At 40.5% G+C, this 24,527-nt stretch overlaps 1 protein-coding gene across 1 annotated transcript in view; it reads left to right on the top strand.

The window, feature by feature from the left end:
- Positions 1-4,250: 4,250 nt before the first annotated feature.
- LOC128506544 (complement C3-like) overlaps positions 4,251-24,527 on the top strand; it is a 44,577-nt gene continuing 24,300 nt past the window's right edge. Inside the window, exons 1-21 of the mRNA XM_053477040.1 lie at positions 4,251-4,338; positions 5,485-5,680; positions 5,851-6,019; positions 6,130-6,206; positions 6,399-6,487; positions 6,656-6,738; positions 6,841-6,928; positions 8,116-8,218; positions 9,681-9,801; positions 9,885-10,000; positions 10,810-10,956; positions 11,264-11,461; positions 11,648-11,839; positions 12,969-13,133; positions 13,281-13,410; positions 13,565-13,636; positions 13,731-13,920; positions 15,414-15,421; positions 18,066-18,177; positions 19,101-19,192; positions 19,319-19,458. Coding sequence (XP_053333015.1) covers positions 4,268-4,338; positions 5,485-5,680; positions 5,851-6,019; positions 6,130-6,206; positions 6,399-6,487; positions 6,656-6,738; positions 6,841-6,928; positions 8,116-8,218; positions 9,681-9,801; positions 9,885-10,000; positions 10,810-10,956; positions 11,264-11,461; positions 11,648-11,839; positions 12,969-13,133; positions 13,281-13,410; positions 13,565-13,636; positions 13,731-13,920; positions 15,414-15,421; positions 18,066-18,177; positions 19,101-19,192; positions 19,319-19,458 — 2,559 coding nt within the window. The 5' untranslated portion in view covers positions 4,251-4,267. The remainder of the gene's footprint in view (positions 4,339-5,484; positions 5,681-5,850; positions 6,020-6,129; positions 6,207-6,398; positions 6,488-6,655; positions 6,739-6,840; positions 6,929-8,115; positions 8,219-9,680; positions 9,802-9,884; positions 10,001-10,809; positions 10,957-11,263; positions 11,462-11,647; positions 11,840-12,968; positions 13,134-13,280; positions 13,411-13,564; positions 13,637-13,730; positions 13,921-15,413; positions 15,422-18,065; positions 18,178-19,100; positions 19,193-19,318; positions 19,459-24,527) is intronic.

Raw genomic sequence — 24,527 nt, 5'->3', positions numbered from 1 at the left:
TGCATAGGGTTGTGGGGGCCTGGAGCCTATCCAGGTAGACTTCGGGCATGGCGTGGGGTACACCAATCCATTGCAGTGCATACTGTACACACACACACACACACAGCTATTTTCACTTCACAGGCAATCTACCAAGGCCAATTACCCTTCCTGTCTTCCTACTCTGCATATCTTTGGAGTGTATGAGGAAACCCACTCTACAAACACAGATACGAGGTGGAATAGAACCCTCAACCCTGGAGATGAGAATCCACAGTGCCACCTAAAGTATGTTTGAAAGTACTGTAACTAGCTGATTTTTTTTTCTTTTGTTTTTACTGTAGATGTACTTCGTCTAATACTTGATCTAGGATTTAACCTTAACATTACAGATTTCCCAAACTGATGCATTCTTTGGATTATATGGTTAGACAATGTACTTTTTGTTGTAAAAAAATAAACATAATTTTATACAGTGGTGTTTAAAATAATAGTAGTAAAGCTCTATATCGATATAATAACTTTTAAAATAAATCACATAAATGCATTGGACACCCAGCATGACCTTAATGTGCTTATTCTTGAGCCACTCCTTAGTTGCCTTGGCAGTATGTTTGGGGTCATTTTCATGCTGGAAGACCCATCCACAACCCATCTTCAGGAGGTTCTCATCCAAAGTTTTACAACACATTGCCTCATCCATTGGCCCCTCAGTGCAGCAAAGTCAATCTGTACCTTAAGAAGAGAAACAGCCCCAAAGCGTAATGTTTCCACCTCCGTGCTTGACTGTAGGGACTGTGGTGTTCTTAGTGTCATAGTCAGCATTTTTCTTCCTCCAAAAACAGCAAGTCGAGTTGATGACAAAGAGCTCAATTTTGGTCTCATCTGACCACAGCAGTTTATCCCAATCTTTCTCTGTTCATTGGCAAACCTCAGACGGGTCTATGCATGTGTCTTCTTGAGGAGGGGAAGCCCTGCTGTGCTGAAGGATTTCAATCCATGCAGGCGTATTGTGTTACCAATGGTTTGTTTGGTGACTGTGCTCCCAACTGCCTTGAGATCATTCACAAGCTCCCACCGTGTAGTCCTGGGCTGGTCCCTCAATTTTCTCATGATTATTCTTACTCCATGAGGTGAAATCTTGCATATAGGGTCATTAATGGTTACTTTGTATTTCTTCCATTTGTAAATAATTGCTACAGCAGTTGTCTCCTTCACACCAAGCATCTAGCTGATGGTCTTGTAGCCCATTCCAGCCTTGTGCAGGTCTAAAATCTTGTTCCTGACTTGCTTTGACAGCTCTTTGGTCTCGCAGATGGTGGTGAGATTTAAATGGAAAATAGAGATTTTGGACAGGTGGCTTTTATACACATACCACATTGTTGTTAGGAGAACCTTCTTAAATTAATTTGTGTACCACAAGAGCACATAACCAGTCTGCCCGAGAGGCAGAATTATTGTTGGTTGGTAGGGGATCAAGTACTTATTTTCCTCATTGAAATGCAACTTAATTGATAACATTTGTATCATGTGCTTTTTCTGGATTTTTGGTTGATATTCTGTCTCAATCCTTTACCATAAACCTATGATAAAAATTATAGAACCTTCATTTCTTTGTAAGTGGGCAAACTTAGACAATCTGTAGGGGATTAAATACATATTTCCCCCACTGTACAGACATACATTTTTCTAAGACTGGTTTTGGGTCCTCCATTGTATGAAATGGTAAGATGTCATTGGAAGAGCAAATTCTGACCAATGTAAAGACAAAACCTTTCTTTTATTTATCTAGATTGATTGATTGATTCTTTTTCTTCTAAATTTGATATTTCATCTCAAATAAGCCATGAGTTGTCATTAGCGCTGAAAAGTGCTGGTAATATTTTGGTCACTGCCTTTAAACATTTGCTTAATGGTTGGATGTGTCAGTGTTGAAAATCAAATGATTTTACACTGGCAACTATGTATAAAAGCTTGCAGGTGGTAATAATGCTGTTTTGGACTTTCAAAATGTCAAATTTGGGATGAGCATACAAAATTTATCTCATCCTAAAAACTTATATTTATATCTTTATGTTACTCATCTGATCTCTTATTCATTTATGTGTTTTATGAGCAGATCATGATATTTCAGCCTGACAGTAAATGCAGTGGGAGATTAAATATGACCAGTAAATCAAACTATGAAGCCAATGTATTTATAAGACACAACATAATGCCAAACCTGAATAGATGTCAGTCTTGACTTTTCACTTATGTTAATTTATGTCAATTTAGTGACAATACATAGGTGTGAACTAAAGTTAACCCAAAATTTTTGTTTGTTTGTTTGTTTTAGATAACTTGCAAATGAGTTAACTCAACTCTCATATCTGCATGCCAAGTACAGGAACCATGCCCCACGATCAAGAAACTATGAAAAAAAAAAAACTTTGTTTATCATTTAAAATTTTCTCTATTTGAAGTAGATAAGAGCATGAGTTTTTATCTTAGCAGTTCAGCACACGTATATCCATGCCGACACACACACACACACAATTACAAAAATAAAGTACAAACAGCTAACATTATTAATACTTAACTGCAGGTAACAGCATGTTAGTGATCTTGTATTTGAATAGAATTAAATCAGTTTTATTTAAGATTCAAAGAACTTTATCAATCCCAGAGGGAAATTGCTTCAGACTCAGGCTAAAAAGGTACTGGAGGACACTACAGAGTTGGGGAGCACAAGATTTCAGAACAGTAGGATTAATCCTTTCCGGACCTACAGCTTTTGTAGGGCTGAGCTTACTCAGGCCATGTTTTACCTGTTTCACTGGGATATTGATTGCTAAGAGCGCAGGAGTAGTGACTGTTTTCTGTGTAGGGGAGGACATGGGAGCAGGGGAGTGAGGATTGAGGCTGAAGCCGGGGGAAATGTGAGACATACAGTAGGGACATCAAATCTATTAAAGAAAGTGTTGAGGTCGTTTGCACATTCCAAATTTCCCTCAATGGCCTGGCCGCTTGTCTTATAGCCAGTGATGCTCTTCATGCCTCTCCACACCTCTCTCGTGTTGTTCTGTTTCAGCCTTTGTTCCAGTTTTCTCCTGTATGACTCATTCCCCTCTTTGATATTAGCATTCTTTGAGATTTTTTTGCTGCTTCCTTATCACCAGACCTTTTTTTTTACATTTAAACATGCCTAAATAATGTCCTTGGTGACCCAGGATTTGTTGTTGGGGAAACAGCGAATATTTCTCATCCATACACAGGTGTCAACACAGAAGTTAATATACTCCTTGATGCAGTCCGTCATTCCATCAATGTCCTCTCCATGTGGTGCACTGAGAACCTCCCTGTCTGTAGACTCGAAACAATCCTGTAATATAGCAGTGGCTTTGTCTGACCACCTTCTTACACTCATCACTGTAGCAGGCTGTTTGTATATTGGCATGAGGTGGACCAGGTTGTGATCCGACCTCCCCCTATCTAATATTTAATAGATATTAACATGTATAAAGAGCTGAACCCCATTTAATCAATACCAGAGTCAAAGTGGGGAGTTCAAAGTGATCAAAGGTTCAATTGACACAACAAGATGCCTGCAATCCAGCTGATTTATGGTAACATTTGCTTGATTAACCCTTCACATGCTTCGGGGCAGGAAAATCCTGGAATGGGTTGGTACATTCATCTCTAAAATATTAACAAATGAGACGTACATGATTGGGCATAGACTGTAGGTTTTTGATCAGCTAAACAATAAGAAACAAAAGCTGCAATTCCTATCAGTAATTTTCATTTTAATGTTATTGTAAAGAAAAATAAATGAATAAATAATTATTTTGAAGGTACTGAATGGAGAAAATGTTATTTTAATGATTGTTTAAACTCAAGGAGTGTGCTCATAGAAAAAAAAAAAGTTTTTTAAAAATGTCTGATCTGGGAACTATATAGAAATATATGTATGAAATTTATTTTATTATTATTTAAATGACATATATGTAAGGAAAGCACAATATGGGAAAATTAAAACTAAAAGCAAATAAATTATAATCTGTAATATGGAATGCCATTAAAATATAAACAGAAAGGTTTAAATTTAAAGAAAATGCTACATTAACAAATAGTTTAAAGAACTAATTAAAACACAAACCCCCGCTTTGCCTGAGTAGGAGGAGTTGAAGAGGCGTTCTGTAGTTGGTCTCTCTAGAGGGGTGTGCATGATTCTGAAGTATATAAAAACTGAAATACTGCTTGTTAACACACACTTCCTCAGACTGAGCCAGGATCAGCAGGCAGGATGTATGTGGACGTGGTGTGGCTGACAGCTGCGCTTCTCTCTTTTCCCCTGATCACCTTGTGTGACCCACTGTGAGTACACACACACACACACACACACACACTGTTGCTATGTATTAATAATGCCTTAGATAGAAATTAACAAACACTTTTGTTTAAATAAAGAGGGGCAAAAAGCATTAAATCATTGCAAAAAAAAATCTTAAAACAAAAATACTATCTGAACAGGCCTCTTAACATAAAGATGTTAATGTTTTGTTGACAAAAATATAATAATACAGATTTAAAAAATAAAGTGATTTTGTTTAATTTAAATATTTGCAAAATATAGAGATTTTATAGACCTTATATATATATATTCCTGTAAAAGGTATAGACCTTTAAAATATAGACCTTGTGGCACTAACGTACATTGAAATCATCATGTCATTGGAGGATTTTATTTATTTATTAATTTTATTATTATTTTTTACAGTACATATGTTTTAATTAAAGAACAATATATACATTTTGTTATTACATTATATTTATTAATAAAATTATTAATAATAGTTACTATATAATAATCATAATTACCAGCAGCTATATATCAAAAAGCCTGTTTAAAAAAAAAAAAGCAACAAAAAAAACAAAAAAAAAAAAACAATAAAGATAATGAATATATAAATACCAGGCCTACATTTATGTGGAGTAACTGGTACAACTACAGAAAATCTCCCCAGTATAATTCTCTGTTAATTCCCACAAACCAGTTATCATAACTCTCCACCCCTTTAATACAACAGCTACAGAATGGGAAGGGGTGAAATTCTACGGCTCCGTCACACACTTGGAGAAAGCACTGAGCTTGTGTTGCTGTGATGAGCAGGCAAAAGATTATACATTATAAAAGATTAGGCTCCTCCCACATCAGTTTTGGTGTTCTGTCTCAGATGGCTGTGTCATCATTGTAATAAACTCACAAACTCCTGTAGAAAGGATGTAGTGTTATTTAGTGCACCAGGAGTCATATGAAGGAGGTTTTACATGACTTAATGACTTAATAACAAACAAAAAATAAAAAATATTTTTCAGTTACTTTGTGTGCACATTTGTCAGGGAGTTTCTGTAGGACACAATTATGAAATAACCCCAATGGTACATTTAATTCAATTGTAAGAAAAATAAGATAAAAAAAATATTACAAAGCAAAAGAAGAAATTCTTTTTGTTTTACCAGGAATGTGTTGGTGGCCCCAAACCTGCTGCGTATTGGGACCAATGAGAAAGTGTTTGTGGAGGCTCAGGATTATACTGGAATTAACCTCAATGTCAAGATCAGTGTGAAGTACCATCGACATAAAACTATAGAACTGGCCTCTGTGTCTGTGGTCCTCACTGCTGCTAACAACTATCAGGCTGTGGCAGACATAAAAGTGGGTTCTTAATAACATGAATAAATAAAAAAACTTTTTTACTTTTTTAACTTTTTTAATTACTGAAAAATTACACATTGTGTGGAGTAGCTTACCATATAAAATTATTATAAGTAGTGTTTTTTAAAGTCATATTTCTAATAAACTGCCTTTGTTTTGTTGTGGTTCAGATTCCTGACAATAAGGACTTCTTTAGTGATGATCCTTTAGAGAAGCAGTATGTGTACCTGCAGGCTCAGTTTCCCTCTGCCCTGCTTGAGAAAGTGGCCCTGGTCTCCTTCCAGTCTGGCTACATATTTGTTCAGACAGACAAGAGCATCTACACCCCTGGTACAAAAGGTAAAGAAGTCTGGACTGATATATTCAGAAATGATGTTCAGTGTGGTTGGTCTATTTAATATTAATTAATTTAATGCATACATAAAGCAAATTAATAATTTCTGTCCTAGTTCAGTACAGAATTTTCTCACTGACTGCTGATCTGGAGCCTGTTGAACAAAGCAGCGGAATCTATGTGGAAATCATAGTAAGTAACTTAAACAACTCAGCTAGGATTTCTTACATTGGACAGTTTGTGACTGTTTCTGTGATTTATTCATGAGTTAAATTCCTGTATCTGGTCAACCTATCCATACATTATCTATTTACTGAGAAATATAAAAAAGATAAAGAAAGTCAATGTTACTTTTGAAGCTCTGTGACCTTTTTTGCTTTCAAGAACCCTCAAGGAATCACAATTAGCAGGGAAACAATATTCCCTAAGCAAGGAACCATAACAGCATCATACAGCATCCCTGAAGTTGCCAAGTGAGTTCACTGCATTAATACTTCCAATATGAAGTGTTAGTAAAATATAATTACATACAGGCCTATCCGTGCACTAAATGCATATGTTAATACTTGGACAGACTACTAACTGAAATTAAAATCTCTTTCTTTCTCTCTCTCTCTCTCTCTCTCTCTCTCTCTTTCCAGACCTGGAATATGGTCTGTAGTAACGCGGTATAAAAACACCCCACAGAAGTATTTCACTGCTGAATTTGAAGTTAAAGAATATGGTACAGTTTAGACTTCGACTATATCATACTCTATATGTTACTTCTACATGTTTTTTAAATAATTTATTTATTTTAATATATATTATTTTTTTTACTTGACAGTACTCCCAAGCTTTGCGGTTGCATTAAAACCATCCAAGTCTTTCTTCTATGTGGATGATCAGGACCTTCAAGTGGACATAACCGCCAAGTAAGTAGAATATGTCAAGGAAAATAAATTACTATGAATGAAAATAATTTTGCAAATCCAGTTGTAATAAGAACATTTCATATTCAATTCAATTCAATGCAATTCAACTTTATTTATATGGCGCTTTTAACAATGGTCATTGTCTCAAAGCAGCTTCACAAAAATAAAAGAAATAAAAGATATAGAATTTTTGGAAGTGTGTATGTGTGAAAAAAAATGTGCCTAGATGATAATGAGATGAATGAATGATGAATGAAATGTCTCTGATGAGCAAGCCAAGGGTGAGGGCAACAGTGGCAAGGAAAAACTCCCTGAGATGGGAATAGGAAGAAACCTTGAGAGGAACCAGACTCAACAGGGGTGATAACGGATAGAAATTATATAACATCATGTGTATTATGCAGCAGAAAGGTTAATATAACAGAACTTTTTTAAAATTAACATGAAGTCCAGTTCAGCATAGGAATGAGTCAGTAGCTGCAAAGGGCAGATGGGGTCTGGATCACTGGGAGCTCAGGAGCAGCATGTGTAGCTCCAACCATTATAAAGCAGAATCCAGCTGTAGGCTGGTCCTTCTCTGGATGCCTCAGGAACCTCGCAGAGTTGGCCTTTGTCTACTGAAACTGGCTCAATCTCCAGATGCCTCGGGATGGGTAGAAAGATAAAGAACAGATGAAGCAAATTAGCATCCTGTAGTTGCCATTTAGGATAGATGTACTGGAGTATGTACATGGAGTATGTATATAAGTTATGGGATGAGTTACACGTATGCCAGATTAAAGCTTTGGAGCTAAATATGAAAGTACCCCACCCCCCATATAAATACGAAATAAACAACCCTGTTAATGTTATAATAACACCCAGAGAGATTGTGTGAGTGAGAAAAGTTATCACAACAAAAAACTAAATTGTCCTAAAGACTTTCTTCTGTCAGAACCATTTTCATATGACAGTTACAAAGCACTAATATTGAAGGCATTCTTCTGTTCATTTAAAATTAAGTAATCAATCAATTAATCATCAATTAATTGGATTTATCAGCAGTCTGGCATACATTTCTCTGATGTGCACATTAAGAATAATTTTCATACAGTTTATTAAGAATAAATATTAATGATATTTGTTTATATACAGTACATACATTTTTAACTGGGTCTCATGATCTTCCATTTTTTAATTATATGAAGATACCTGTTTGGAAAAGATGTGGATGGTGTTGCGTTTGTGGTTTTTGGCATTAAGAAGGACGACAGTAAGACCACTCTGCCCGCCTCATTGAAAAGAGAACCAGTAAGTTTAGATGATTCACATTAGAATATCAGTAAGAAAATAACAGTAATTTCATTCATTTATGTGTATTATTCACATGGCCAAAATTTGGATTTATTTATTTATTTGCTTATTTGTTTATTTATTAATATTGTTTTTATAATTATGATCTGAGAAAGTATCATAAATTTAAAACTTTTATTTATTGTAAGGCAAAATATGCAACATGTTCCATTCTTTTATCATTTCAAATAGATAAGAAAGTAAATAGCCTATGCTCAACTAAAGAGCAACAACTTTCTTTCCTTAAGTAGCATCAAGGGCATCTCACACACTACGAAATGCTTTTCAAAAATGTAACTTTCCTGCTCTACTCACTCATTATAATGTGCAGAATGTGAGTGTGTATTTGGTGAGACAATCATAGCTACTTATTAGTAAGCAGCAAGGGTAGGCATTTCTTTATCATTCTCAAAATTTCTGCATTTTTAAGAGGCAGTCTGCATGGAGCGGTAGGCTGGGCTGCCTGGGCTAGTGCTGGGAACTGCACTTTATTTTACTTTGCATTATTATTTTTGTGCCCATTTTACTCTCTGCAGCGTAGGACTTGAGCTTTTTTATGCTTGCCACCTGCCGTTGCCCACTAGGTGGATAATACTCAAATTATTCACAGTTTGTTGTTCTAAAGTGGTGAATAAGGTTTGTGCTGTTAAGGCTTTCGGCAGATGTTCCCGCACGTGATTTAGCTGTAGATAAAGGAAAAAAAAAGGAAAATTGTATTGCCAAATTGAAATCTTTTAAAAAGACTTTGTAATATTGGTGTTAATGTGGCTGTCGACTCATTTACTTTGCATCTTCACAAATAACATTTGTGTATTTGAAAATAACCAAAAAAAAAAAAAAAAACCTAAATTAAATCAGGGACATAAGACAGCAAATTACCCTTGATTATATGGTATGTGGAAAAGTAAAGAAGTGCAATATCCAAAAACATCAGAATGAATGAATGAATAAGTAAATAAATTGTCAAGATTGGTCTATAAATACAGAATAGTGTGAAAAAAAATACATGTCAACAGGGTTTACTTATGGTTTCTCTGCAACAGCTACATCGTTGTAGTTCACAATTAGACTTTCCCTGAGATATCAATAGGCTTATATTTTATCCCAGTTAGCCAGAATTTATATTTTGCATTTTCAGATTTAGTTTTTAATTTTTCCCATAAAAAATGATGTTGAGTTTACTTGGTTCTATTTTAAACCAAATTAATGCATAAAGTAGACCTGTGACACACACACTGCTTTTCTCCTGTAAGTGTTATATATGACACACACAAACAAAATAAATAAAATCCTGCTAGTAAACCTTCACAGGATTTTATTTTTGATAAACATGTTTGCAAATTCAAGATTTCAACATTTCAACAACAATTGTAAATAACTAGTACTTCTGCTCATGTGTAGTAATTTATGTTGCATATAGATCACAAATGGAGAAGGACATGCGACTCTGACTAGACAGATGATCCAACACACTTTCCCCAATATTCAGGATCTGATCGGAAGCTCTTTGTACATTTCTGTCAGCGTTTTAACTGAAACAGGTAACATGTCGGTCCGTGCATGTAGGGGGTATGTTTTTATCTACACTACCTCAAGCTGCCATGTATTATTAACACTGTTTCAGGTAGTGAAATGGTTGAAGCAGAGAAGGGAGCCATTCAAATTGTGAAATCACCCTACACCATTGACTTCAAGAGGACTCCAAAATTCTTCCACCCTGGAATGTCTTTTGATGTCACGGTATGGTTTATTGTCTTTTCACACAACATGTATAATACATTCCATGTATAATAGTGTGTGAGTCTGGGTCAGAAGATAAGTGCATAAAGTGAAGGACTCATCATGCCTGGTGGCCACTCCACAATTCTCTGGAGGCAGTGTTATGATGTGGGGTTTCTTCAGTTGCTGGTTCTAGGCTCAGCAAATTTGCGTGGCAATAAAATGAAATCATCTGATAACCTTAGTGTACTAAATGACAATGTTATTAGATCTATCTCTTCTTTTACTGGTGTCCTAAATTGTGAAATAGTGGTTCTATGAGCATAATAAATGATTTTATTCTTATGCAAATTGGCATGTGCTGTAGAAGGCTTTACAGTGTTGTTTAACTCTCCTGTCATTAGTGCAATATTTGGTTCAAAAACTATAGCAACACTGGATGGAAATATGATGTTGCATAAAGTGATGTCATTATCAAATGCAAATTAACAAAAAAAAAAGGTTAAAGAGTGCAACATTGCTCTTGGACAGGGAAGAGATAACTTTTATTCAATTTCACCATGTTCTGTTAGAAATGGATGTCTTTATCATGCCATCCAATTTCGATCTGAAAAATAAATAAAAACCTTCATAATTTGCCAAAATAATAAATGAAAACCATTAAAAATCATTACCCTTGGTGTGCTGCTTATATTTAACTTGTGAAATATCCTTGAACAAAAATTCTTTACTTTTGCTTGATATGCAGATTAAAATATTTATATTGTTATTATATGTCTCATCAAGAACAATTTCATTATACCCTATATGTGTGATCTGGATTTGTAAAGGTTTATGTAACCAATCCGGACCAGTCTCCTGCTGAAAATGTGGACGTGGTGGTCACACCTGGTGATGTGAAGGGTCGAACCAAGAGTAACGGCATGGCCAAGGTCATAGTGAACACTCAGGCAGGAGTCAAATCACTACAAATCACTGTAAGTTATATAAAAAAAGAAGGTTTAAGGACCTTTTTCATAACTGTTATTAACTTAAATTAAATTCTATTAATACAATGCTAAAGCTCATGCTGGTTGTGCTGGTAAACCATCTTTTTCAGTAGCTAAATTATTTACAGTTTCCTTAGACTGTACCTTGGAAAAACTGATTAATACTGTACATGTTTACCTTACCATAGTGCTATTTATCTTTTGTTTTTCTTTCTGCGGGTTGAATTGATTTTTCAAAAGCATTGAATGACACCAGAAATTTTAAACAAAATTAAAATGGTTGTTATGTAAACAGGCAAAAACCACAGCTCCAGGCATATTACCTGAAAGACAAGCTGTGAACCAGATGACAGCCCAGGCTTACACCACCAAAGGAGGCTCCACCAATTACTTACATATAAGTGTAGATGCTGCAGAACTGGCAATCGGTGATCAGATGAACATCAATCTAAACTTCAAAAGTAGTGCCCAAAATCAAGATTTCACTTATCTGGTGGGTATCTTACATACACATTGGTTTAAATATTGTGGTAATGTTTTGAGGTAGTCCTACTGGCTTGTGTATTACATTAACAATAATAATAATGCTAAATAGCCTTACTTTGAACTTTAGTTTAAGTAAATAAATTTAATCAATTGGGCATTTATTAATAAAGCTCTGGGCTTCTCTTTATATCAGATCCTTAGTAAAGGACAGATTGTGAAAGGACAGAGGTTTAAAAGACAAGGGCAGTCTCTGGTGACCCTGTCTCTGCCCGTCACCAAGGAACTGGTTCCCTCATTTCGAGTGGTGGCGTATTACCATATAGGATCCACTGAGGTTGTGTCAGACTCAGTCTGGGTTGACGTGAAGGACACATGCATGGGAACGGTAGGCAAAATAAATAAAAAAATAAATGAATAATAAAATGACTAAACTTGAAGGACTTCAACAAAGTTTTGTATTAGCAAAATTCTATACAAATTGCATGAAACACAACAAATTTTGTTTAATAGCTGAACATTCTGTCCTTATGAAACATACATCAAACTCAATAGATGAAACTGCTTAACAATCTCTTAGTGTTGTGGAAAATGTATGGATTTATTTTTCTTTTTTTTTTTTCACTAAAAATGTTTGTGTTCATAACAAAAAAAAAATAATGGCAAAAGTCTGTCGTTGTTTTTATTTTGGCTGCTTCGTTTGGAATTCCCAAAATGTATCACTAAATACACATACACTACCGTTCAAAAGTTTTAGAACACTTTCTATCTCCATGATCGTTCCTGATTTTTATTTCTTTCTACATTGTAAAGGAATGCTGACGGCGTACAAAAAATGCATTAATCTCCCTTGAACAGTTAATGGTGAGATGTGTCTGCTACTTAAGCTCTGTAAAGACTTTATAACGCCTAATCTGAGGTGCTGTTAATTGGTCATTTTTTAGGCTAATAACTCTAAATGACCTTTTTCTTAGAAAATAAATCACTAAACATAAACAAAGAAATTTGCAAGTGAGCTTAAACTTTTGAACGGGAGTGTACAGTGGAACCTTGGATTGACAGTTACTGCGAGCATTTTGCAAGACGAGCAAAACTTTTAAATTAATGTAAACTTTTTAAACAAGTAAGGTCTTCATATCCAAGTAATGTACAGTAGTATATATGCAATTTGTTTAAAATAGATTTTAAACAATTTGCATATAGTAAAAATCAATCAATTGATCAATTAATCATTCAATCATTCATGAGAAAGCCTCATGTTCAGCTATTAAACAATACTAAAAAAAGTACACAAAATTTTTATGAAATTTATTTTTGTGGTGATTCCACAATTTTCCCAGGCATTGCATTATATTGTAAGCCATCACATTCTAGTCAGTTTCTAGACAATTAACACATTGGACCAAAAAGCATGCTGAAACTTTAACATTGCCCAGCTAACACATTTTTGTCCACTCATGATATAATGTTTGTCTCCCCGATCACCCCCCCCCCCCCCATCATCATATTTAATGTAGCTAAAACTGGATGTAAAAGAAAGTTTAAATGGAAAAAAAAATATATCTGAGCCCGGTGATGAGTTTCATCTCATAGTTACTGGAGATCCAAAAGCCAAGGTTGGTCTGGTAGCAGTGGATAAGGCTGTCTTTGTCCTCAACAAGAACAGACTTACACAGACCAAGGTGAGTTTTTTTTTTATTTTATGTTTGGTTTTCTAAGAACATGGGTAAAGGCACAACGATGTACAAAACAATGTCTCCAGATTCTAATTATGCAAAATAAAATAAACTATATATTTACACTAAAATCCTTTTTTTTTCCAACAATAGATCTGGGATGTTATTGAAAAGCATGACACTGGCTGTACAGCTGGCAGGGGTAAAGATGGCATGGGTGTTTTTTATGATGCAGGTCTACTGTTTCAGTCTGATAAAGCAGGAGGCACCACTGAAAGAACAGGTAAAGCTCGTGTGTTTTTTTAGCAAGAGAATCAAACACTTTGCAGTGGTGTAACAAGTAAATAATCAGTAGTCAGTGATGTGATAAACCATTTACTTATATTTAGGCAGGAAAAAACTACTGGTTTAGTTTTAGGAATTTTCACTTTTAATAGCTCCTGAGTGTCCTGCTCCACCAAAGCGAAAACGAAGAGCTGAGACTCTCGTCCAGATCACGCAAAAGCTGTGTAAGAAAATATTATTTAAAAATGTAAATATTTAAAAGATTATTGTTCAGTCATTGGACACTTTGCTGATCATTATTTCTAAATTTTTCCATAGATGTTAAATATTCCGGTGAACAGAAGCAATGCTGTGCGGATGGACTGAAACAGAACAGATTGGGCTACACATGTGAACGGAGAGCCTCATATATTTTGGATGGTGAAGACTGTGTCAAGGCCTTCCTGGACTGTTGTAATGAGATCCTAAAACACAAGGACGAGCAGAAAGAATTGCCGCATCTTGTCATGTTCTCTACACAAAGGTCGGACGCAAATGCAGGTGATGTCACACGAGTAGTTTATTTTTTGATTATTTAACTAACAAAAAAGGTCTTTCGACAGAACTTCAATCTTAAAGTCTTTAACTCTTGAGGAGTGCTCTGCAGGGTTTTGCCCCTGGACTTTCAAGTCTTTCAACCCTGAAAACAGGCAGAATACAATAGTTCTTACGAACTAGCATGACACACGCACACAAACAGAATAGTAACCACAACGGTGGACGGACAGGTATCTATGGGGTCGGCTGGTTTAAGTAGGGTAGCACACAAGGAAGACACAGGTAAATCTACTTTAGTGATACTAGTGAGAACATACACACGCAGACACACTAAGCGGCGGCTCAGTAGTCCGAGGATTACCAAGATGGCGCCGGTGAGGTCAGCTGCCGTCACGACTGCTCTGACCACCTTTTCTTTGTTTTTGTTCTTTAAGTTAGTTTACAGCGTTTACAGCGTTTTAAAACCGGCAAAATTACCACCATGGGGTACATTAGTTATGATAGAGACACTCTTGTTTCTATTGGTATACAATGTACTCACAATTCGACGTTTTTAACTCCGGATCCGAGCTGGCCGAGTGAGATCCTGAGGGACAACAAAGGACGCGACGCGAAGCGGCGGCCTCGAGGGAAACGAGCCGGCGTCAGGAACAGGCTAAGAGCCCGTGCACACCGCACACCTCTGCCTAGCATCCTGCTCGCCAAGGTCCAGTCACTGGAAAACAAGCTCGATGACCTCAGGGCCAGGATAAAGTTCCAGAGAGACATTCGGGACTGCAACCTCCTCTGCTTCACCGAGACATGGCTGAACCCAGCGGTGCCGGACCACGCCATCCAGCCGGCCGAGTTCTTTTCGGTTTAGCGCATGGACAGGACGCGGGACTCGGGGAAGTCAAGGGGAGGCGGCGTGTGTTTAATGGTGAACAGCAGCTGGTGCAACAGCGCGAGTGTTGTTCCTCTCACACGCTCCTGCACACCAAACCTGGAACTACTGTCCATCATGTGTCGTCCTTTTTACCTTCCTCGGGAGTTTACATCGGTCATAGTCAGCGCCGTTTATATTCCACCACAAGCGGACACGGACACTGCCTTATGCGAGCTGCATGAGGCACTCACACAGCAACAAACACAACACCGGGACGCTGCGCTTATTGTGGCGGGGGACTTTAATAGTGTCAACCTCAAACGCGCAGCGCCGAACTTTTATCAGCATATCACCTGCCCCACCAGGGGCGAAAGGACACTGGATCATTGCTACACCACAGTCAAGGACGGCTACAAGGCACAATCTCGCCCTCCGTTTGGTAAATCCGACCACGCCGCCATCTTCCTCATGCCAAAATACAAACAAAGGCTGAAACAGGAAGTTCCGGTTCAGAGGGAGGTCGCGTGCTGGACGGACCAATCGGTGGCCGCGTTACAGGACGCACTCGATGACGCAGACTGGGACATGTTCAGAAACAGCTCCGATGGTGACGTCAGCGTGTTTACGGAAGCGGTTGTGGGATTCATCGGGAAACTAGCAGATGATACCGTAGAAAAAAAGACTATTAAAACGTTTCCCAACCAGAAGCCGTGGGTGGATAAAACCATCCGCGACGCTCTGAAATCTCGCACCGCTGCCTACAACACGGGACTCGTGTCGGGGGACATGGAACCATATAAGGCTGCGTCATACAGCGTCTGGAAGGCAGTGAAAGAGGCGAAGCAGCGCTACGGGAGGAAACTAGAGTCACAACACCAAAAGAATGACTCTAGGAGCCTGTGGCAAGGATTAAGGACAATAACGGATTATAAAGCACCAACAACCGGTATGATAAACGCAGACGTGACTCTGGCAGACGAGCTGAACACTTTCTATGCTCGCTTCGAGGCTGCAGCTAAAGACGCTAGCGATGCTAATGCTAGCGGCGCTAACGGCTGCAGACAGGAAGTCACTGCCAGCACCGGAAGCGCGTTCATCATCACCGAGCATGACGTGAGGAGAGCCTTCAAGAGAGTAAACACCAGGAAAGCAGCAGGACCAGACGGCATCTCAGGCCGTATTCTCAGAGCCTGCGCAGACCAGCTAGCACCTGTGTTCACTGAGATATTCAACATCTCTTTATCTCAGTCGGTGATCCCCACATGCTTCAAAGAGTCCATTATTGTTCCTGTCCCAAAGAAACCTCATCCTGCTTCCCTCAATGATTATCGCCCTGTAGCCCTCACCTCAGTAGGGATGAAGTGCTTTGAACGCCTGGTCAGAGACTTCATCATCTCTTCACTACCAGACACACTTGACCCACTACAGTTCGCTTATCGTCCAAACCGTTCCACGGACGATGCAATCTCTCATCTCCTCCATACATCTCTCACTCACCTGGACACTCGGAGGGGGAATTATGTGAAAATGCTCTTCATTGACTACAGTTCTGCATTTAATACCATAATTCCCTCCACACTTACCACCAAGCTGGAGCACCTGGGACTCAGCTCATCAATGTGTCAGTGGATCTCCAATTTTCTGACTGGCAGACCACAGGCAGTAAGGATGGGCGGACATGTCTCAGCCTCCCTCACTCTCAGCACTGGAGCCCCCCAGGGTTGTGTTCTGAGCCCCCTGCTGTACACCCACGACTGCGTGGCCACTACCAGCTCCACCACCATCATCAAGTTTGCTGACGACACTGTTGTGGTGGGCCTGATCACGAACAACGATGAGACGGCCTACCTGGAGGAGGTTGGAAATCTGGAGAACTGGTGCCAGAGAAACAATCTCCTCCTTAACGTCAGTAAGACAAAGGAGCTGATAGTGGACTTCAGTACAAAGCAGGTGAGGAACTACCAGACCCCCGTCATCAACAGGAGCCCAGTGGAGAGAGTGGACAGCTTCAGATACCTCGGTGTTCACATCACGCAGGACCTGGCATGGTCCTGTCACATCAACACCGTGGTAAAAAAGGCCCGGCAGCGTCTCTACCACCTCAGACGCTTGAGAGACTTTAGACTGCCCTCCAAGGTGCTCAGGAATTTCTACTCCTGCACCATAGAGAGCATCCTGACGGGAAATATCACGACCTGGTTCGGGAACAGCACCATGCAGGACAGGCGAGCTCTACAGAGGGTGGTGCGATCAGCTGAGCGCATCATCCGCATCGAGCTCCCTGACCTGCACTCGATCTACAGCAAGCGGTGCTTGACCAAGGCCAGGAAGATCGTGAAGGACCTCAGCCACCCCAATAACGGACTGTTTACTCTGTTGCGGTCTGGGAAGCGATTCCGCTCCTTGAAGGCCAACACAGAGAGACTAAGGAGGAGCTTCTTCCCGCAGGCGATAAGGTCTCTCAACCACAACCAGAACTAACACAATCTTTCCATAACTGATCAAATCTATCAATCCTTTTACATCCATGAACACTATGGACAATTACACGCTCACCTTCCTCCATATCTACACTACATGTTGTACATTCACATCCTGGACCATTGCACAAAGACACTTTAATAACTTTGCACACCTATCTTCACAACTACACTACATGTCTACGTTTACATCCTGGACCAGTGCACAAAGTCACTTTAATAACCTCTGCACAAAGACACTTTGTTCTTTGCATATTTGCACACCCAGTACAGTATATTTCAATTTGTACAGTATATTTCTATTTTTATGCACATCATATTTCTATGTACAGTATATTTCTATTTTTATGCACATCATGTTTCTATTTTTATTTTTTATTTTTATTTTTTCCTAGCACATTTCTATTTTTATTTTTAGTTCTATATTTTCCTAGTTTAATTTAATTTTTCTATTTAATTTCTATCGTATTCTTTTTATTTATATTTATTTTTTATTTGTAAACTTTAATTCTCTTTTAGGGTCAATGGCAGTCGTATAATGCATTTCACTACATTTCGTACTGTGTATGTTTGTGTATGTGACAAATAAAAGTTGAATTCGAATTTGAATTTGATTACGATCTCTTTCCCTGAGGCCGCGGTAGCACAGGTGTTACACATCTGGCTCACAGTAAGTGCCCACTTTGGTCAAGCTGATATGCTTTAGTTTTTAATAAGTTAATGTCACTGTCACTTATCCAGGGCATGATTTACACATGTAATTTTGTGCAGGTGATGATGATGACTATATAAGCTCTGATCAAATTGTCACCCGGACACAGTTCCCTGAAAGCTGGCTGTGGGAGGACATAAACCTGCCGGCCTGCAGAGGAAACCTACCATGGTAAATGAAATAAACTTCAACATCTCTAAAAAAAATTAAATATACTAAGCAAAAAAAGAAACGTCCCTTTTTCAGGGCTGTGTATTTCACATCTTCATTGTAAAGGGTTTAAACAATGTTTTCCATGCTCGTTCAATTAACCATAATCAATTAATTAACATCACCTGTGGAATGGTCGTTAAGACCTTAACAGCTTACAGAAAGTAGGCATTTAAGGTCACAGTTCTAAAAACACAGGACACTAAAGAGACTTGTCTACCGACTGTGAAAAACACCCAAAGAAAGATGCCCAGGGTCCCTGCTCATCTGCGTGAACGTGCATTAGGCATGCTGCAGGGAGGCATGAGGACCGCTGATGTGGCTAGGGCGATAAATCGCCATGTCCGCACTGTGAGACGCCTAAGACAGCGCTACAGGGAGACGGAAAGGACAGCTGATTATCCTCGCGGTGGAAGACCACGTGTAACAACACCTGCACAGGATCGGTACATCCGAATATCACACCTGCGTGACAGGTACAGGATGGCCACAACAACTGCCCAAATCACACCAGGAACACACAATCCCTCCATCAGTGCTCAGACTGTCCGCAATAGGCAATCCATGAGGAGGAGATGCACTGCAGTACTTCAAGCAGCTGGTGGCCACACCAGATACTGACTGGTACTTTTGATTTTGAGCCTCCCTTCATTCAGGGACACATTGGGAAACATTTTTAGTTTATGTCTTATGGTGTTGACTCTTTTAGTGTTTATACAAATATTTACACATTAAGTTTACTAAAAGTAAAAACAGTTGAAAGTCAGAGGACGTTTCTTTTTTTGCTGAGTGTTTATATATTTATATATATATATATATTTTTATTATTTTTTAGGAGGTTAATGTTAGTACTGATCTGATCTACATCTTGCCTTTTGTTGTAGTGAATCAACAAGCCTCACCTTGGACAAAACATACCTGAAAGACTCGATTACTACCTGGCAGATCCTAGCCATCAGTCTATCTAAGATCCATGGTCAGTGTCATTCTTTTTTTAACCACCTAAAATGTAATAAATAATGATGTTAACATAAATGATATCTAAAAATCATACACAGAGGAACATAAAGGCAAATATTAAGACATTTATCCTTCCCTGTAGGCATCTGTGTATCTGATCCCTATGAAATAACAGTGGCAAAAGACTTCTTTGTGGAGCTCAAGTTACCTTACTCAGCAGTACGCAATGAACAAGTAGAAATCAATGCTATACTGCATAATTTCTCCAATACAAAACAGAGGGTACCTATTATTATTATTATTATTATTATTAGTTCTATCTGTCTATATATTGCATCTTGAAGATTTAGAATATCATCAAAAAAGTTAATGGGATTTTTTTTTTTTTTTACTGTGACAGGCTACAAAGTGCCTTAACATACAATTTTTACAAAACTTGGTTGTTAATGTAACAATATCAGCAGCAACCTCACTGTCCTCCTTGTTTGTTCCAACCAGTCAGCATTCAGCATCAGCAGTATAGTAACCATTGACCTGATCATCAATCATTGAATGATCCATAGGTCACTGTGTGTGGCTTAGCAAAAAAAAAAAAACATACCTCTGAAACTGGTCAAGTCCAGGAACCAGACTGAAAATGAGTTAAAAAAAGGAGTTTCCTTTCAAAGGCTACACTAGATGCTGTGTGAAAACGCTATGGGAACATCTTTTCGTGTTGCCGGTTGTGAAGCATGTGCGTATCAATCACGCCAAACTTTGGCTTATATAACCTCGGTCAGGTGACCTGCAGGTTATAAATACGAGTATAGTAGGAAACATTCCTCAGATCTTTTGTCTTCATGACAGCCTGGTTGTGTTTTGCGTGTCTGTGTATAGACCAGCAAAATAAGAAAGTGTTTAATTCACCGATATGGCAGAGTTTTAAACAAGATGTCCCTCCATGTGTAAATCCATGGGCTTACGCGTGAATCTGGCAGATGTGCGGGAGATGGATTCCCCTCCTTTCTCTCGCGCCCTCGTTGGATCGGAAAATTCCTCCGTCCGCTTTTAAACGCGCCCTGGCGCTACTTGTGAATGGGCAGGGACAGATAGCCTCTCTCGCTTTCGTGGAGATGGAAATAGCCTCCGAGCACTTGACATTAGACAGCAGGTTCTGTCGGGTGGCCGGGGGGCAGAGCCTCAACGACGCCCTCTCCCTTTTCTTAGCAATCTCCATGATGAGTTAACACTTTCATGGAAAAAGCTGTATTCATCCCATGTTTTCGTGCCATGAACTTATTTATTTATTTAAATATAGTTGATGTGGAAGCGCGGGGTTATATGATGACGCCCAGATAGAAGAGGCGCTTCCAGGCTATCTCTCTCCTGGGACATAATTTTCCCTGAAAAGCTAACACTTCCTTTCAAGCTGTGTAGACTTTCATCTTTCCTGGAGGGAAAAGCTTTTCAGGCAGCAGGTCAGGTTGATCTTTGTTTCTTAGGATTGAGATAGGACAACATATTTACATTTACATTTACATTTAGGCATTTGGCAGAAGCTCTTATCCAGAGCGACTTACAAAAAGTGCTTTAATGTTTACATAATTCTATACATACTTACACTGGGTTAACTAGGTTAATAACTAAGTGCCATTAGTCCAACACAACTAAGAAGATTTTTTTTTTTTTTTATGGGGGGTAGGTTAGTCCAAGTACTGGAGAAACAGATGAGTCTTGAGTCGTCGTTTAAAGATAGTCAAAGTCTCTGATGTACGGACATCTAGAGGAAGTTCATTCCACCACCTAGGTGCCAGAACAGAAAAGAGACGGGATGAATGCTGCCCTCGATCCCTGAGAGATGGTGGGATGAGGCGAGCAGTGCTGGAGGATCGGAGGGAACGTGTTGCAGTGCGTGGTGTAATTAGCGCAGAGAGGTAAGTGGGTGCTGGGCCATTTTTAGCTTTGTAGGCAAGCATCAGTGTTTTAAATTTGATGCGGGCAGCTACAGGAAGCCAGTGCAGGGAGCGGAGGAGTGGGGTGGTGTGGGAGAACTTGGGGAGGTTAAAAACGAGACGTGCTGCTGCATTCTGGATCAGTTGCAGAGGACGAATCGTGGACAGAGGCAGGCCTGCCAGGAGTGAGTTGCAGTAGTCCAGTCTTGAAATAACAAGGGACTGAACAAGCACCTGAGTAGCCTGTGAAGAAAGAAATGGGTGAATTCTTCTGATATTGTAAAGAAGAAATCGACAAGAGCGAGTAAGGTTAGCGATGTGTGGGGAAAATGACAGATGATTGTCCACGGTTACCCCAAGATTGCGGGCGGTGGCTGAAGGAGTGATTTGAGATGCTGGGTTTCAATACATATTTGGGTGTCACATGGGATTCGATCGTAAGGTGGGCACAGCTGTCTCCCGCTCATGTCGAATCAATTTTCGACAGCCTCAAGGAAATCTTAGCTCTCATGGCAGCTGCATCCATGGTGATACCTTTGGGCCTTCTGCACATAAGAGCATCTCAGTTGTGGCTAAGAACCAGGGGATTTCACTCGAGGGCCAATCCCCAATAAGGGTTACGCGCCAGGGGCTTCGTACCCTTTCTATGTGGTTCAGACCCCGGTTTCTGACTCTGGGTCCCACTCTAAGTCCGTCTTGTCGTCGCAGGATGCTAAGACGCTTCCCTCATGGGCTGGGGTGCCATCTTAGATGACCATCCATCCCAAGAGAGCTGGAGAGGTCATCTTCTTGCGCGGCACATCAATTGCATTGAAATGATGGCTCTATTTCTGGCCCTAAAGCACTTCCTCCAGCAGTTGAGAGGCTACCATGTCCTAGTGCGGGTGGACAACACTACTGTAGTCTCATATATTGATCGCCAATAAATTTTAAGTTAAAGTTTAAGATGGCGCCGGTGAGGTCGGCTGCCGTCACGACTGCTCCGACCACCTTTTCTTTGTTTTTGTTCTTTAAGTTAGTTTACAGCGTTTTAAAACCGGCAAAATTACCACCATGGGGTACATTAGCTATGATAGAGACACTCTTGTTTCTATTGGTATACAATGTACTCACAATTCGACGTTTTTAACTCCGGATCCGAGCTGGCCGAGTGAGATCCTGAGGGACAACAAAGGACGCGACGCGAAGCGGCGGCCCCGAGGGAAACGAGCCGGCGTCAGGAACAGGCTGAGAGCCCGTGCACACCGCACACCTCTGCCTAGCATCCTGCTCGCCAACGTCCAGTCACTGGAAAACAAGCTCGATGACCTCAGGGCCAGGGTAAAGTTCCAGAGAGACATTCGGGACTGCAATCTCCTCTGCTTCACCGAGACATGGCTGAACCCAGCGGTGCCGGACCACGCCATCCAGCCGGCCGAGTTCTTCTCGGTTCACCGCATGGACAGGACGCGGGACTCGGGGAAGTCAAGGGGAGGCGGCGTGTGTTTAATGGTGAACAGCAGCTGGTGCAACAGCGCGAGCGTTGTTCCTCTCACACGCTCCTGCACACCAAACCTGGAACTACTGTCCATCATGTGTCGTCCTTTTTACCTTCCTCGGGAGTTTACATCGGTCATAATCAGCGCCGTTTATATTCCACCACAAGCGGACACGGACACTGCCTTATGCGAGCTGCATGAGGCACTCACACAGCAACAAACACAACACCGGGACGCTGCGCTTATTGTGGCGGGGGACTTTAATAGTGCCAACCTCAAACGTGCAGCGCCAAACTTTTATCAGCATATCACCTGCCCCACCAGGGGCGAAAGGACACTGGACCACTGCTATACAACGGTCAAGGACGGCTACAAGGCACAATCTTGTCCACCGTTTGGTAAATCCGACCACGCCGCCATCTTCCTCATGCCAAAATACAAACAAAGGCTGAAACAGGAAGTTCCGGTTCAGAGGGAGGTCGCGCGCTGGACGGACCAATCGGTGGCCGCGTTACAGGACGCACTCGATGACGCAGACTGGGACATGTTCAGAAACAGCTCCGATGGTGACGTCAGCGTGTTTACGGAAGCGGTTGTGGGATTCATCGGGAAATTAGCGGACGATACCGTAGAAAAAAAGACTATTAAAACGTTTCCCAACCAGAAGCCGTGGGTGGATAAAACCATCCGCGATGCTCTGAGATCTCGCACCGCTGCCTACAACACGGGACTCGCGTCGGGGGACATGGAACCATACAAGGCTGCGTCATACAGCGTCCGGAAGGCGGTGAAAGAGGCGAAGCAGCGCTACGGGAGGAAACTAGAGTCACAACTCCAACAGAGTGACTCTAGGAGCCTGTGGCAGGGATTGAGAACAATAACGGACTATAAAGCACCAACATCCGGTATGATAAACGCAGACGTGTCTCTGGCAGATGAGCTGAACACTTTCTATGCTCGCTTCGAGGCTGCAGCTAAGGACGCTAGCGATGCTAATGCTAGCGGCGCTAACGGCTGCAGACAGGAAGTCACTGCCAGCACCGGAAGCGCGTTCATCATCACCGAGCATGACGTGAGGAGAGCCTTCAAGAGAGTGAACACCAGGAAAGCAGCAGGACCAGACGGCATCTCAGGCCGTCTCCTCAGAGCCTGCGCAGACCAGCTAGCACCTGTGTTCACTGAGATATTTAACATCTCTTTATCTCAGTCGGTGATCCCCACATGCTTCAAAGAGTCCATTATTGTTCCTGTCCCAAAGAAACCTCATCCTGCTTCCCTCAATGATTATCGCCCTGTAGCCCTCACTTCAGTAGTGATGAAGTGCTTTGAACGCCTGGTCAGAGACTTCATCATCTCTTCACTACCAGACACACTCGACCCACTACAGTTCGCTTATCGTCCAAACCGTTCCACGGACGATGCAATCTCTCATCTCCTCCATACATCTCTCACTCACCTGGACACTCGGAGGGGGAATTATGTGAAAATGCTCTTCATCGACTACAGTTCTGCATTTAATACCATAATTCCCTCCACACTTACCACCAAGCTGGAGCACCTGGGACTCAGCTCATCTATGTGTCAGTGGATCTCCAACTTCCTAACTGGCAGACCACAGGCAGTAAGGATGGGCGGACATGTCTCAGCCCCTCTCACTCTCAGCACTGGAGCCCCCCAGGGTTGTGTTCTGAGCCCCCTGCTGTACTCTCTGTACACCCACGACTGCGTGGCCACTACCAGCTCCACCACCATCATCAAGTTCGCTGACGACACTGTTGTGGTGGGCCTGATCACGAACAATGATGAGACGGCCTACCTGGAGGAGGTTGGAAATCTGGAGAACTGGTGCCAGAGGAACAATCTCCTCCTGAACGTCAGTAAGACAAAGGAGCTGATAGTGGACTTTAGTACAAAGCAGGTGAGGAACTACCAGACCCCCGTC

The sequence above is a fragment of the Clarias gariepinus genome, chromosome 18, assembly GCF_024256425.1.
Source record: "Clarias gariepinus isolate MV-2021 ecotype Netherlands chromosome 18, CGAR_prim_01v2, whole genome shotgun sequence".
NCBI lineage: Eukaryota > Metazoa > Chordata > Actinopteri > Siluriformes > Clariidae > Clarias > Clarias gariepinus.
This window is presented reverse-complemented; position numbering and strand designations above follow the sequence as displayed.